The sequence below is a fragment of the Tympanuchus pallidicinctus genome, unplaced genomic scaffold, assembly GCF_026119805.1.
Source record: "Tympanuchus pallidicinctus isolate F22 unplaced genomic scaffold, pur_lepc_1.0 scaffold16, whole genome shotgun sequence".
NCBI lineage: Eukaryota > Metazoa > Chordata > Aves > Galliformes > Phasianidae > Tympanuchus > Tympanuchus pallidicinctus.
This window is the reverse complement of record NW_026294679.1, coordinates 19,599,749-19,614,746: the sequence shown is the minus strand read 5'-3', so window position 1 is coordinate 19,614,746 and position 14,998 is coordinate 19,599,749. Positions and strand designations below refer to the sequence as shown.

At 42.7% G+C, this 14,998-nt stretch overlaps 2 protein-coding genes across 9 annotated transcripts in view; one reads left to right on the top strand and one right to left on the bottom strand.

Annotated features, from left to right (window-relative positions):
• NDST2 (N-deacetylase and N-sulfotransferase 2) overlaps positions 1 to 5,939 on the top strand; it is a 127,637-nt gene extending 121,698 nt beyond the window's left edge. For all 3 annotated transcript variants that reach the window (XM_052678225.1, XM_052678227.1, XM_052678226.1), the window contains 5 exons: positions 185 to 359; positions 603 to 773; positions 2,602 to 2,711; positions 3,753 to 3,855; positions 4,039 to 5,939. In XM_052678225.1, coding sequence (XP_052534185.1) covers positions 185 to 359; positions 603 to 773; positions 2,602 to 2,711; positions 3,753 to 3,855; positions 4,039 to 4,164 — 685 coding nt within the window. In that variant the 3' untranslated portion in view covers positions 4,165 to 5,939. The remainder of the gene's footprint in view (positions 1 to 184; positions 360 to 602; positions 774 to 2,601; positions 2,712 to 3,752; positions 3,856 to 4,038) is intronic.
• The window catches only part of ZSWIM8 (zinc finger SWIM-type containing 8), a 68,649-nt gene continuing 59,359 nt past the window's right edge, over positions 5,709 to 14,998 (bottom strand). For 3 of the 6 annotated variants that reach the window (XM_052678214.1, XM_052678218.1, XM_052678217.1), the window contains 2 exons: positions 14,435 to 14,613; positions 8,050 to 13,247 (listed from right to left, as the gene is read on the bottom strand). In XM_052678214.1, coding sequence (XP_052534174.1) covers positions 13,044 to 13,247; positions 14,435 to 14,613 — 383 coding nt within the window. In that variant the 3' untranslated portion in view covers positions 8,050 to 13,043. Of the gene's footprint in view, positions 7,881 to 8,049; positions 13,248 to 14,434; positions 14,614 to 14,998 lie in introns of those variants that run through there. The other 3 variants (XR_008205374.1, XM_052678215.1, XM_052678216.1) reach the window with 3 other exon arrangements.

Genomic DNA, 14,998 nt, shown 5'->3' with positions numbered 1-14,998 from the left:
CCTCACCTTTACCTGTACAAGTATGCAATTACGATGAAGTGCTTCCACCTGGCAGGGAATACAAGCCGCTATGGCACTATTATGCTGCTTCTCCTCTGTTGAGGAGAAGCAAAGACATCATTTTGCTGTGTGCCATTTCTTTGCTGCGCCACTCTGCTCACCAGTGTCCTTGTCCATTTGGCAGGTACATGGAATTCTTTCCAATCCCCTCCAATGCCAGCACAGACTTCATGTTTGAGAAGAGTGCCAATTATTTTGACACAGAGGTAGTACCAAAACGTGGTGCAGCCCTGCTTCCTCGAGCCAAAATCATTAGTGTTCTGATCAACCCTGCAGACCGAGCCTACTCATGGTATCAGGTAACTTTTCCATACTGTTTTGTGGATGAGCACATGAGAAATATTCCAGTAGGGTGAGGCAGAAAGCCACAGATCCACTTCCGTAGGGAAGCCAGGAAAGATGATACAGACTGGAGAGCGTGGACAAAGTTATGTACAAAGGCAGTGGTGGCTGTTTGTATTGAGTCAGTGGGGTGTGCAGAGATGGCATGAGGAGGGAGGAATTTTGTTTTCCTGCTCCTTAATTCAGCTTATGTTTTTCAGCACCAGCGAGCTCACAATGACCCTGTGGCACTCAATTACACCTTTTACCAAGTGATCTCTGCAAAATCCCAGGCCCCTCAGGAGCTGCGCAACCTGCAAAGCCGATGCCTGCTCCCTGGCTGGTATTCCACTCACCTGGAGCGCTGGCTAACGTACTTCCCTTCTGGGCAGGTAGGAGGTGTAGCTGCAGAGTGAAATTGATTAATAATGCTTTGGCAGTGCTGACCTTGAAAGAGATCATGCAAAATTTCTGGGTGTAGGAGATGAACGCTGCTGTCTGGCCTGAAACTAAGATGACAAAGCAGGAACTGGTCTTAAGGAGTCCCTTTTAGGTTTAGTGTAGAGGAGCAGAGAACAAATCTCTGTTCCTTCCTCCCCTGCTCCTTCTCTTTTCCCAGATCCCTTCCCCTCAGTCCATTTATATTGTTTTCATTTCACCCCTTCTCTTATCTTTTGAAACAGGAACCACCATTTACTTTTCCTACTGCAAGCCAATAAGAAATCGGGCTTAAATACTTCAATTTTGCACTTTACTGTATTTGTAAATGTAAATGACTACAAGATGATAGTGTGATCTCTCAGACAGCTCCACAGGCTTGAGATGTTCAGGAAGAACAGCAGTATCAGCACTCCCTTCCTTTCATCTAGGCAGCCTGCAGCCCTGGGATCCCCTACAGGCCCAGCTGGTGTTCATCCGCTTGCTGTGGTTTCATAGCTTTAAAGAGAAGCTCTTAGACTCTGCCACTTGTTAGCTTCCAGGTTGTGAAGTCTTTAACTGTCTGCAGAGGTTTAACTTTGCAAAAGGTCAGTTAATATACACTGCAGACCATTTCTGTCTCAAAATTCCCAAGACATTTATAAACTAAGACGTTATGAGTCAGAAAATATTTTTTCAATTTCTTTCTGATACTGCAGTTATCCTCAGACAGTCTATATTCCAGCAGTCTTACAATGCCCATTAGTCTCTTGAGATTGCTGCTTTGGCAGTCAGTAAAGGTACATGATAGATCTGCCAAGACTAAAATTAGAGAGAAGGGAAAATAAATCAGAGACCTATATCTCTGTTACTGTCAGAGTAAGACTACTGCAATTCAGCTATTTGTCATGGAATAATTAGCAGAAAGAGTAACTGATTGGTGCCACACTGCAAGGAGAAGTTGTAGTGAGTAGATCCTTCAAGACAGCACGATGTGTAGCCAGAAGTTATTGTATTAGTCCTGCAACCTGTGTCTTCTTTGCATGAGAATTAAGAATTAAATCAATAGCTCAGCCTGCCTCTTTCATAAAACTAATGCAGGAGCTGGTTACTGTGTTCTTCCATGTCTGTGGAGCTGGAGTAGGCAAACAAACATTGATGTTCCTACATAAAATATGCCATCACTTTCTTGGGCTTCAATGTTACTATTCCTGGAGATCACTGATGTGAGTAATAGAGCCAGGGACACCAATTGGGAGATAAAAAGGGAAAGAAAATTGTATTGCATGGCCACTCTTTGTGGTGTTAGCTTTGCGTTGGCACACCATTCCTATACTTGCTAAGGGTCAGGGTCTCCTACATTCCCCAGACTTCAGTGCATGACTATTTTTCTTTTCAATAGTTGATATATCAGCAAAGTGCTGTTCTTTATTGTGTATTATATGTATGTGCAACAGGAGAATAATCTTAAGTTATGGCAGAATACTTAATGATTGACATCTGAAAAAAGGATACACAAGACAATCTATAAATAATGCTATTGCTGGACCTGAATACTGGCTTACAGGGAAGACTGGCCAAAGACAAGTTATCAGCCAAACTCTGTTGGAATCTACTGTCCTGTAATATTTGTGGCCCTTATTGTACTTCTCTGTCTGCTACATCCTTCTCTATTGTGTGGTTCCAGAATAAGCAGATACCAGTAAGCTATACTCACATGAAGGAAGGCAGTGGAGTTTTGAGAGCTGGAAAGCTCAGCACGAGCTGTCAGAGGCTAAGGTGGCTGGTGTTATTTCATTTCAGATTCTCATTGTGGATGGTCAGGAGCTGAGACACAACCCTGCCTCCGTAATGGACAACATCCAGAAGTTCTTGGGAGTTACACCACTCTTCAACTACACTCAGGCCCTGAGGTAGGGAAGTAATTTTTGGACAAGCTACTTTTTTAGCCAAGTGCAATACAATAAGCATTTGATTGGTACAATATATCTTATCTCTGACCACAAGGTCTGCAAAGGTTTCAGAGGTATGTCTAAATGTTAAAATTAATTTCAGGTGGCTGTGTCTGGATGGCATGAGACACTGGATTGGACTTGTAACTTAGTCCAACGAAATGAAGGGGGAAGGGCTGTTTTTTGGCACTGTCGTGGAGAGGTGTGAAGTTGCTCACAGCAGAAATTACAGTGTTTTTCATTTGGTCTTTGTGGTTTCAGAAAAGGTGCTGAAGCTATTAGAGCTCATTATGCTTTGTGTTTCTTACACCTTGAATCTGGCAGAAAGCAAAGAATTTGGGATAAAAATGAATGACAGGCTGCTATTCAGCTTGATGGAGATTAGAGACACAGCAGAGAGTTTTGAGATAAGAGTCTATTATTACAGAAGATGTGGACTTGACAGCCGAGTCCTAAGGAACTGTTAGCAGAGGCAGTACCTCATTGCTACCAAGTTGAAGAACATTAGTCAGCCATGACTACGCTGTTCTGCACAGTGCAGTGTGAATAGGTTAAGTAAGTGCTAGCTGAAGGTGAACAGAGTTGGTATCAGTCTTCAGTGGCAAGCCACTGGAAATCTGGAATGTTGTTCTTTGCTGCTGAAACCTGGCTTTTCACACCTTCTCTGCCATCTCAGCCCATGCTAGCTGAGGGTAATAGGTGTGTCTGTGTATGTGTGTAGGCACACTGCAATTGCTCTTCCTTTAACAGTAAGGATAGGAGTACCAATTTAGGCCTCTTCCTCCAGGTGTTTCCAAAAGGAGTGGCACACCCCAGGGTGTGCGGATCTAAAGAAATGTAAGATTACTTGGAAGCCTTACTTGCAGAAGCCGTCACAATCAAAAAAAAAATCATGACAATAAATTAAGGATTGAACTGGGAAATACCTATGAAGCTGTTAAGTTTCTGCAGCTACTAATTGGGTATGTGGCCGTATCTTCTAAATATCAGTGTCCTTTTCAGATTTGATGAAGCAAAAGGATTTTGGTGCCAGCTGTTAGATGGAGGAAAGACAAAATGCCTGGGAAAGAGTAAAGGAAGAAAATACCCTGACATGGATTCCTCGGTGAGTAACTTTCTCAAATTAGTTAGCAGCAGCAGCTGAGCTGTATACACATGGAATGCAATGAGCATACCCACCTGGATTTTTCTACTGCCAGTGATAGGAAATGACCTGAAGACCCCTGCCACAAACACGGTAAGAGTGACATTTTCTTTCACGCTAATGTAGTCTGTCTTTTCCATGCAGTCACGGCTGTTCCTAAGAGACTTCTACCGGGAGCACAACATTGAATTATCCAAGCTGATGAGCAGACTTGGACAGCCCCTTCCAACCTGGCTCCGAGAGGAACTGCAGAACTCCAGCTGGAGTTGAGAGGGACTTCCCTGTTCCCAGTGCCACTGGGATGTGTGGTGCTCCAACATGTGCTATGATGCCATCTCTCGTCAAGCCAAAACAAGTGGACAAATGAGCAGTAGCAGAGAATGTGCATGTGGAGCCTTTCCCCACCACTGGGAAGGGCTGCTGCTTCTGACACTGTCCTAGGGCATGGAGTGCAAATCTCATTCTGGAGTATTAATGGTGTGTCACACTTTGACTCTTACTTGCAGGAAGGATTTGTAATGCCTGTCCTACTTTGAGCAGGAGCAAGAGCACGGTTAACACTTTATGTTTAAATTACTCTTCTCAGTATATGAAACAGGCACTAGTTGGAGGGTTAATGTCTTTCACCTCTGAGTCCAGAGAAAAAGATGTGAGAGGCAAGATACAGAGCCCGCTGATCAGAAAAGGGGAATCTGCTCCAGTGAACCTCAGCTTTGATCCAGTAATCTATTATTTAGCAACAGCAAGGTACAAGAACACCTCTTTCCTCCCCCCTGTAGAGTACAGTGGCCATGACCATTACTTACAGTGCCACGGTGTGTGTGCTGGGGACGACACCATCTTGGAGACACAGGCCATCTTATGCCTGTTAACATGTCCTTATCTGCAGCCTTGCTGGTGCAATACGGTGTCCAACAGCTCTGGTCCATGGGCAGTGGGAGATAAGGCAAAGCTGCAGATACTGACACCAAATTAATTTCCTGTCTTAGGGAAAAGGTTGCCATACATGACAGCATGGCAAGTATTTCTTTCAATGTCTTCAGCCATTTCAGAAGATACCCAAGGAATGATAAGTCAGTCCCCTTGAGCACTTTGGAGGCCTGTGTTAGCAGAGCACAGTAGCTGGGGGAGACAAAGCTCAGGTAGTGTTGAATAAGGCTGAAAGTAGACAGTTCAGTTTCCCCTGTCTGATTAACTTAAAAATGTTGCTTTTTTTTCAGTCTATCCAGCAGCTGCATGGCCTCTACCATGTATGCTAATACTTGTTTAATCCCCCTGCAGTCCAGCATCCTCCTGCAAGGAGAAATAAAAAACCCAACCCACAGTAAGTACCACTAAGATATACAGGGAGGGCTTAGCATTTTTAAGCAAGAATGTGGTTTCCTGTATCCAAAAGGGGCTGTTTGTTTAGATTACTATTTCTGCACACAGTCAATACTTTAAGTACACTACGGTGCTGTGCCTCCTCTTGCAGTTGCTGGATAATTTTTCTCAGAGGAAATCCTCCATCATGGTTGTACAGTTTCCGTTGCTGAGCCATGGGCTTCTGAAGTTGTGTGGGCTGTTGTCCCTCCCTCCTGGGCACAGATGGACCTGTCTTGCTGCAGTTCCAGAGAGGGATAGGATCCATGTGAACACAGGTTATGGAAATTTCTACAACTGTCACAAGCTCCTTTTCACCTACCAGAGGAGAAAAGTTGCTTCAACCAAGCTTTTCCATTGAGCCTTAGGTATTGTGTATTTCCAATTGAATGGTGCATTTACCGTTGTATGTAAATGTATATAGTATGCAATATAGTATTTTATTTCATGTGCCCTTGGAAAGGGTTATTTTGTGCAGCCAAAAAAAAAAAGGACAAAGACTAGAAACCCCTCTCTCAGTCCTGTTAGAGAGAAGAGCCCAACTTCCTGCACTGGATCATGTATAGCATCATTCACATTGAATGATAATGAAGAAATTCCTGGCTCTCAAAACTGAGCACAAGTGTCTGAATAAAGGCTAGAAGTAGTAGTAAGTGGATTCAATAAATGTACTACTTATTTTTCTTCCTTGTGATGATTTGGAGTGATGATGATTTGGAGTGATGTCGTGGATCGTAAGCTGGTAGAAGGATAAAGAAAAACCCTGGAAAACATATTCCGGTTCTTACAGCTGATATTTGAGAGGGCAACAAAAGTGTTTGCTTTAATTATAATGGAAATGTCCTTTTGCAGCTGTAACAGTGTAGTAAAAATGTCTTTCTTGATATGTGCAACTGGAGGCTTACAGAAGCCAGTACAGCACAGAGAACCTGTGGTTGGATACTCACCCTTATTGGGTTGCACTAGTGATGAATTTTGAGCTATTTCCAGCTACTGCAGTAACTCCCAGCTGCTGTGCTGCAGCAATAGAGCTTTGCTCTGTCCTTGCTGTCCAGATGTGCAGCCATTGCATGGCCTTGGCCAGCAGCCCACGAGTAATCTGTGATAACACAGAACCTTACATTCAAGACAGAGCAAAACATTCTTTAAATAGTCACAGTTGTGGCAGAATTATAAAATAGCCTTTCACCTCTCACTTTACCAAGCGCTTCAGAAACAAACATAGCATCAGCAAAACAGGTATTTTTTACATACTGCCATACTGGGAAGAGCCCAGGACCGATGGTACTGCTGCCCCATTACACACAGAGCTTCCTTCCTTCTCTTAATTCATTACAGGTTCTCTTTTACATATTTACCTCAGAGCTGTGATAAATATTCAAGTAGATGGATTCAAACACTGGGAAAAAAAAAAAAGTCAAGATACTAGGAACAAAGTTGGAAGGGACTTTACTAAATGTCAGGGCTGTTAGCTGACAATAGTCCTTCAATCAAGGCAGCAAAGAGCAGCTCCGTGTTCTCATTATTTGTCCTTCCATCCCCACTGATTTCTTTGTTGCTGTGCTGGCTTTTTACTGCTTACAGCAATGGAGAAACAAATCACCTGCTATGTCTAGACCATGTCAAATGTATGATGTCCTTACCTGATGTAGCCAGATACAATGATTACTTGATCCTGACACAGTCACTTACTTGCTACTGACCCTTACAGCTCATTTTGACAGTGGAACTGAGTTGCAAATAAACTTCATCTTCTTGCCTCACTATTTAGTAAGGAAGAACTTGACAGCAAGTAGTTAGTTTTCAAGACAAGAAAAATGTTAAGCATAAGACATTACCTGAAAATTATTTTGTAATGGATTAATGTTTTCTTTTTTTGGCATAGGAAACTGAGTCATCAGAAAGGTATCAGAAGGGCCCGTGACTTTAATAGAAGCCAAATCAGGTCACTTCAGAAATGGAAGTGTGTATAGCAGGTGAGAACTGTGAAAACAAATGTTAAGAAACAAATAAAAAAATAAATATAAGTAAAAAGCAAGCCAGCAGAGTATACATGCCAACCTAAACAAAGAAAGGTCAGCAACATGAAGCCAAAACTTTTACTCACTCACAACCTCAGAAATTCAATCAATTAGAAAGATGCTTACTGCTTGGCTTTCTAATTTGTACAGGGAATACAGGGAACTGGTAAGAACATGTGCAGAAGGATAGAAGAGGTTTAAAGGCTCTGGGAGAATTTCTCTGTAAGTAGCATCATAGTTCAAGTCTACATAAAATCTGATCCCTCTGATGACAGTACTGCAAAAGCATGGTCTTGGCAGAAGTGTACAGATAGTGGAAGTCAGAAGGAAACACAAGAGTGTGTTAAGAGTGTATTAATGTAATGAGCGCCTTGATCAAATATACCACTACTACTGTTTTTCAGCAGTTTTACATATACAGTTGAGAAGAGACTCCTTTCACTCCTTGCTGATAATTTTGCTGTAGCAATAATAATATGGCAAGAAAAGTAATGACAAACCAACCTGAATGGGACTGTGGTCGCTCATCCCTTTGCTGACTCCTGACTTCCACTGCCCATCAGGGAGTAAGCCACCGCCTGAGCGCGATCTAACAAGCACAAGCTAAGAAGAAAAGCTCCATTCACTGAGTAGGATATGGAGTTGTTGCTGTACCCCCCTCCAGTTATTAGGACTTCAGCTATTGTTTATTTCTGTCCCTTTCTTACTTAATGCCTTCTGGAATTAAAAAAAAAAAAAAAAGAAGAAGAAAAGAAAAAACCCTCCACCCATAAACATTAAGAATTGTTAATTTTACTCTCATCTTTGAAAAAGACCTTACAATTTTGTGGCAAAACCAACAATGTATCCCTGACACTTTAATCTCCAGTGCTCTAGTGGAATATGTAGAAATAATTTATTGATCTATTCAATCTGTTTTTAGCTTTGAAGAGCATTTTCCTTCCAAGATTCAAATCCTCCTCGTTGTCATCCATATCATTTTATTGACATCTCTAGTCTCTCCAAAATGCTTGCAAACCATATGTCTGTAATTCTGACACTGCATTAGCAGGCTGAAATCCAGCTCAAGTTTACTTTGCAGTAACAACAAAGGATCATATAAATCAGACTGTTCTCAGAACCCTGCCAAGCCAAGTATTGGAAAAGGTGCACATCAGGATTTATAGCAATGTGTTGACAGTAAGGTTTGCACAACTGCTGCCCATACAGCCCCAGCATTCCTAACAATTATGTACTCCCAGCTGACAAACTGAAGTATGAAATAAGAGAAAGTTATGGAAGACCAATCCAACTCTGTGCAAATTACTATATATAATTTTAATGCATTGCTAGCATTTCTCCCCCCAATTCCTTAATAGTTCATCATGTCCTTAGTGGCAACAGAGTAATTGTGCAGTGCAGACTGTACAGCATTAAGTAGTTACTCTATAACTGCAAACAGGCAACATCAACAAGAAAACAATTGCTTACAAGCACAGACACTGTTGTTATACCAACAATTAACAATATACAGCAGTGGAGTTACCTTGTGACAGCTCACAAAGCTTGTATTTGGCAGTTAGCCCTGAGAAAAAGCTTTAACTCATGGTAGGCTCAAACTGAAACCCTAGCACAGAATATCCCCAGACTGCACTTGCAGTTCTCACAGAGTAATGATGCTCTTTGACAGGAGCTATTGACCACCCTGCCCCCAAGCAAAATGTGAGCAGGAAGTAGAATGAAGATCAAAATCCACTTTTAAATTGTGCTGAGGAGTGAGAGGAGAGGTAGTAAACAAAAATGGTAATATTAAGAAAGACTCCCTGTTGTTATTTTACCATAATCACATCATATGAAGCTCTAATTAGGGCACAGAGAAAAACCAAAAAATTCTAAATAAACTGTTAATTGAGAGCAGTTCATTCTATCACTAAGGATGGATTGAAAGCAAAGCCATACAGCAGTTGTAGTCATAAAAAATATGTATATATTTTAATAGTTAAGTTCTGCTACCCTAACTTGCATTTTTAATTTTTCAGTTCAGATTTAAAAAAAAAAAAAAAAAAAAAAAAAGTCATCAATACTGTTGTAGTCATCGACACCTTTATGCTTTTGTGATATATCTCCCAAGTGCACCCTGGAAACATCATTTTAACACTGTGCCATTTTTTTGGATTCCTGGACAAGTAAAACAAAACCAAGAAACAACCAAAGTCTTATAGAAAACTACTTCTCTACTACTTAGAAAAACACTTATGTCACATTTCAGCTAACTTATTTATACGAGGATGTATTAAATTTCACAGACACAGACCTTGCTTACTCCATTTCTGCTCACGCTGCTCTTGCAAAACTCTTCAATGCCCTCCAGCACTGTGTAGCAGTGGCCAAGCCAGTTCTAAATGTGCTAAGCTTGATTAAAAACCAAACTCCCACCACCAAAAAAAATGCAAACAGTTTAGGTTCAGTGTGCCCCTACAAGGGTGTTTCTCTCAGGGTTTCCTCAGAGAAGGAAAATACATATCCCAAATAAATACTAATGAGGGTAAACAAACATTAGAAAGAAACACACTTTTCAGCTAACTCTAGCCCTAGCTGTTAGGCTCGTTATTCATCAGGTGACAATTCTCATGGTTCACTGGCTGGAAAGATGCTGAAGTCCAAAGGCAGATAATGTCCTTCTGTCTCATAGTCCTGGAAAGGACTTCCAAAAGGAAAACCTTCACAGGCAAGAAAGATGGTTGTAGGTGAATATGTCCTACATATTTCCCTATGGAGGAGAGAAGCAAAGCAGGCCCTCACAGAGGCTCATGTGCCCAATTTTTAGAGAAAAAGGCTGCATCTGTATCAAGAGATGTGTTCCAAGCAATGACTAAAGCTTTTATTTTATCCACTGCATAAGAGCTAAATCAAACCATTCCTCCTGATGACCCAAATAGCCAAGAATCCAGATGTTATTTTGGCACATTTATCAACTTCACTAAAGATATGACCACCTCTACAGACTGAGAAACTATGCAGGAATCAAAAGATTAAGTTTAAATACACTGCTGTCCTAGAAACAGCTTTATTTATAAGACCACATATATACAAGTGGAAAAGATACTAAATAGCCATTAACTTCTTCAGGGAAGAAACATATTTCCTGTGGTCACATGAGGAAATAAACGTAGCAAGTCAGAGAAAATCACTGTGAATACAGAACACATGAAGAAGTACAATCTATAGATCTGAGTACTTTCCCCATGTCTGGAACAGTAACAAAACTGAGACAGCTGCACAGGATTTTAATTTTTCTAACTTACGGTAAACTAATGCTTCTTTGATCACCATCATCTCTTATAAAAGAAAGATACCTCTTATAAAAGAAAGCACCTTCCAGGCATGTAGCAGGAAAAAACATACCCTTTCTCACTCTTCCTGTCCTTGTTCAGATATATTTCCATGGCTCAGGAACAACAAGAGATTAATGGATCCAGAGATCCCAGATATAGAAATGTTCTGATCGGTCTGAATAAACTATAAGGCAGCCCCTCCACACAGCTCCCTGAGTGCTCTAGTTTTCAGACGTAAGACTGGAAACTTGCAAAACTACTGACCTGTGCCTCAGACCACTGAGCTGCTTGTTCAGTTGACATCAGTCTGAGGTGAGATTCCCCGGTTCTTCCTCTGATTGGGCCCCACAGCTGCTAAAGACAACTCATACAGGGTCAGTTCTGGTATTGAAAACATTCAGCTTTCTTGCCCATTTCCCTCTGCTTCTTTCCTTCTAGAAGACGCTCTCTCCTCTACCCTTAATTGTTCTCCATAAACAACGGAAAGGAAAAGATTAAACTTCATTAGAAAACACTCATTTTTTCCTTCAAACTCCTTTCCCAGCCCTGAACATATGAGCACTAAAGGGCACAAAGTGCTCTAGGAAGGCCGGAGGTGAGGCCTGGACTTCTCAATAACAGGCAGCTCACAACCAATCCAGAGTTAACTTAAAAACCACATAACTTCACGCATTCTTACGCACACTGGCATTTATAATTAGCACGTAACCAGAGAGCAGAACACATGGTGGAGGTATACAAAGGGCTGCAAGGAGAACTTTAAATAGTTCCTGTTGCACAGTCAGAACTAAGAGAAACTTAGTGATGCTCCTTGGCCTGTGCAGCACACAGAAGTCAGACCAAAGGAGTATGCTCATGTACTTTGTCCTATGCTTTTGAGTTAATTTATTTCTTATGAACGTCATTGAAAATATTAAACAAACATACACTTTTAGCTTGCAAAAACTGAAACCTCCCTATTGTCATTGGCTAAACGCAAGTAAGTAGCAAAATATATTACTATTGAGACATTAAGATTCTTAACATACATCAAACCTCTAATTCTGGCATTAAAAAAAAAAAAGAAGAAAATTTTGTGCTTGTATGCTTCCAGATGGCATTAGCCTTTTAAATTTCCTTGGTATAAAAATAAAAGCTTCCTAAAATTAATTTTCTGCAACATAAAAATTGGGTAGTCCAAACAGCTCTCACAACTCACAGGACCAGACTGCACATCCTTTAGCAATTACATCAAGTGTGAGCAGCTCTGATTTTGCACAAAGCTCTGGACATACAAAGAAATACATTATCACATGGTATCCCTTGTGCTTTCCAAAGCACAAGAGGAACCCGGTGGCCAGCATAAGCGTAGAAACTGCACTGGGATGCCCCAGGCTTTCCACCAGCTCTGCTCACACCCATCAGCCATCCAGTCAGTGCAGTCCTCAGCCCCTGTAGAGGTATGACATCCACAGAGCACAACCAGACAAGAAACTTCTGGATCACTGCTTGTACAAAAGCTCTGGCCACCTACCTCGTGCTAGCTGCTATTTCCCAGTGAGCCTTAGACTATCTACAGCACTCACAGGAGCTCCCACTGACACACGGCTGGCCAGTTCCATCAGAATGTCAACATCATAGCAGAGAGAAGAGAGAGTCAGTCTAAGAAAACGAGTGTTTAATCAGGAAACGAGAAGAGACAAGGGTAAGAAACTGATTACAGGAGAGTAATACCCCAGCCAAAAGAAACATGATTGTACAACTCCAAACGACCAGGATCAAAACGTCCTAAGAGCCAGCAGTGTCCAGAGAGGGACACTTGAGAAAGAGCCCAAGCACTTCTGGCAGTCACCAGGCAGCTCCAGGCAGTCTTGGACCTTGCCCAAGCTCCAGCCTCTGCCCTCAGCAGCTGCTGCAGAAAGCTGCAGAGGTGGCCCTGGCCCTGCTACTCCAGTCTCAGCTTCTCTCAGCAGGAAGATGCTGAAAGGAATGAAGGGAGCACTGACTGTGCACAGCAGTCCCAGCTTCTCCCGACAGGAGATGGTATGTGGAGTAAGAGAAGCCCATACATTAAAAAAAAGTTTACATATTTATAAATGCCAAAATAAATATTTAAGACAAACTCCCCCACCCCTCAAACACATGCGCAATCACCCTGCAACTGCTCGCAGGACAGTCTCCAGGGGCTCAGGGAAAAAAGCAGTGACTACACCACAGGGCAGCCAGCTCGACTTCCTTCTCATTTCCTGATGCTTCTGAAGCCCGCAGCTCACTGGGAAGGTGGAGGAAGAGCGAGCGAAGCAGGGCACCAACACGCAACAGTGCTGGAGAGGAATGTCATGGTATAAATACATCAGATCAGTGGTTTCCAGCAAGTTAAAACTAAAATTAAAAAAAGACACCAGAAGGAAGGATGGTGTAAATGGAACTACAACTACGCAGAGCAAAGGGTTGTGTGGAGCTCCACCTGCTGTCATGGTGAGAAGGTGGTCATTTCCAGAGAGACCCTTTGCCACAGATCCTTTGTTTGCTTGCCACGCTTCAGGTTCTGGAGAATATCATTAAACTGCATCATGCCCACGGGAGTCAGGCAGAAGGCGCTTCTGGCGCTGCGGATGGCATTCACAAAATCATCGTAGTCAGCTGGGGCGAGGTGGATCAGCCGGTAATGGATGTACTGGATGGAAACAGGAAAAAAACCTTCAGGTATTTTGCTCACCATCTTCATGCTGGTGAGAAACCCTTCTGGCAGGACTCGAGCTTCAGTAGTGATACATCACATGATTCTGCTGCCCCAGGAGAGGTCCCAGGATTCAGAGACACGGACAGAGGACAGCTCAAAAAGCAGGCCCGGGCAACTGCCAGTATCTGCAGGTGTTCTCTCCATTGTGAACACCAGACAGCAGCACAGCACAGAGCAAAAGGGTCACCAGAGCCCTTCTCTATCAAGCACTAGCATCAAACCCTCGCACTGTTCATTCTGCAGGTTGTACACAGGGACCCAGCATGTTCATGGACATCGTCTTCACTAAGGGGTATGGTGGGAGTAAGACCTGCACTGAGTTGCTACAACATATCTCTAGGGCTGGCACACTTCTCTTCCCATCAGTACTTCCCTCAACTAAGGCCCCAAACCTAAAAGTCCAGACTTCAAAAAATCTGTTTCTCTCGTGGAGCTCAAAAAAACAGCTCAAATAAAGAAGCTGTCATTTCCCAGAATCATACAAGTGATGGGACAGTTAGTCCAACCTGGACAGTATGTTTACAGAATCACCCTTTTGGTCACTTATTCAAGAGCAGCACTCAAGGGGTATCCTGCTTATACTGTTCTAAGAAACAGGCAGTTGGCTCACAGAAACACACCTGTCCTGTTTTCAATAAATCCTGAGACATCTCATCTGTATTGGGTGACCAAGCCACTCCCACTATAAATGCCAGCACTGACACATTAACCAGTCGTGCAAAGACTTTGTTACGATGCAGAGAGGGACTACAAATAAGAAGAAAATAAAAAGGCCAGAAAGACAGGTGGACAAATGGCTTGAAAACATAGCAAAGAAACAGTACAGAAGTTAAAAGCATGGGGTTAACATTTAGAGTGAGGAAGAGGATAGGGACCACAAAACATTTCCATCCTGTATAGTGAGCACCAGAGGCGAGAGGTCTTAGAAGAATGAGCACAATGCAGTCTTTTGTATGCAGCCTTCACGCAGGCAGGCAATGCCTATCCCATATCCCTTGTGCATCAGGCAATGGACCAGTTCAGTTTGTGATATTAAAGGCTCTTCCCCTCTCTACACATGCACACACAGGCAATACCTACAGGGCAGGCAATGGCAGGCAGGAAGACACACCACTTGTTACCTGCAAGTAGACCTGCTGGCACCTCTGCACCAGCTGGTGGAAGGCTGGGGTGCGCAGATGGTTGTGCACATGTGCAGGGTTGAGCCTCTGTAGAGCTTCCATGATGATATCCTGAAGCACAAAAGGGTTCAGCACTCCCTTGGCTGCACCGACACAAAACTGATGCACGTAGTTTACACCTGCACAGGAGGAAGTCAGAACAACAGCGTTAAGGTGAAAGACATTCAAAGAAATTAGGTGTCTTCCAGGAAGAACCTGGACTTACAGCATCTTTCTCTCAGTGTTACATAACCTCCAGCTTTGGGAAGAGTCCAGCAAACTTACAAGGACAAGCAGTTATTCTGACAAATTCATCAAGCCTGAGGAGAGACTAGGTACTACCTCAGTCAGTGATATTTCCTGTTCACCTGTCTTTAAAAGGGATATGAAAGAAAACTGATGGGACAGGGAAACTATAGAGACGAGAATACACCACACCTCCTCCCACTGCTTCCTGCCTGCTCATCTAGGAAGCAGCTGCAGCCCCAGCACCCATGTCTTCTGCATACTGGAAGGAAATTAAGG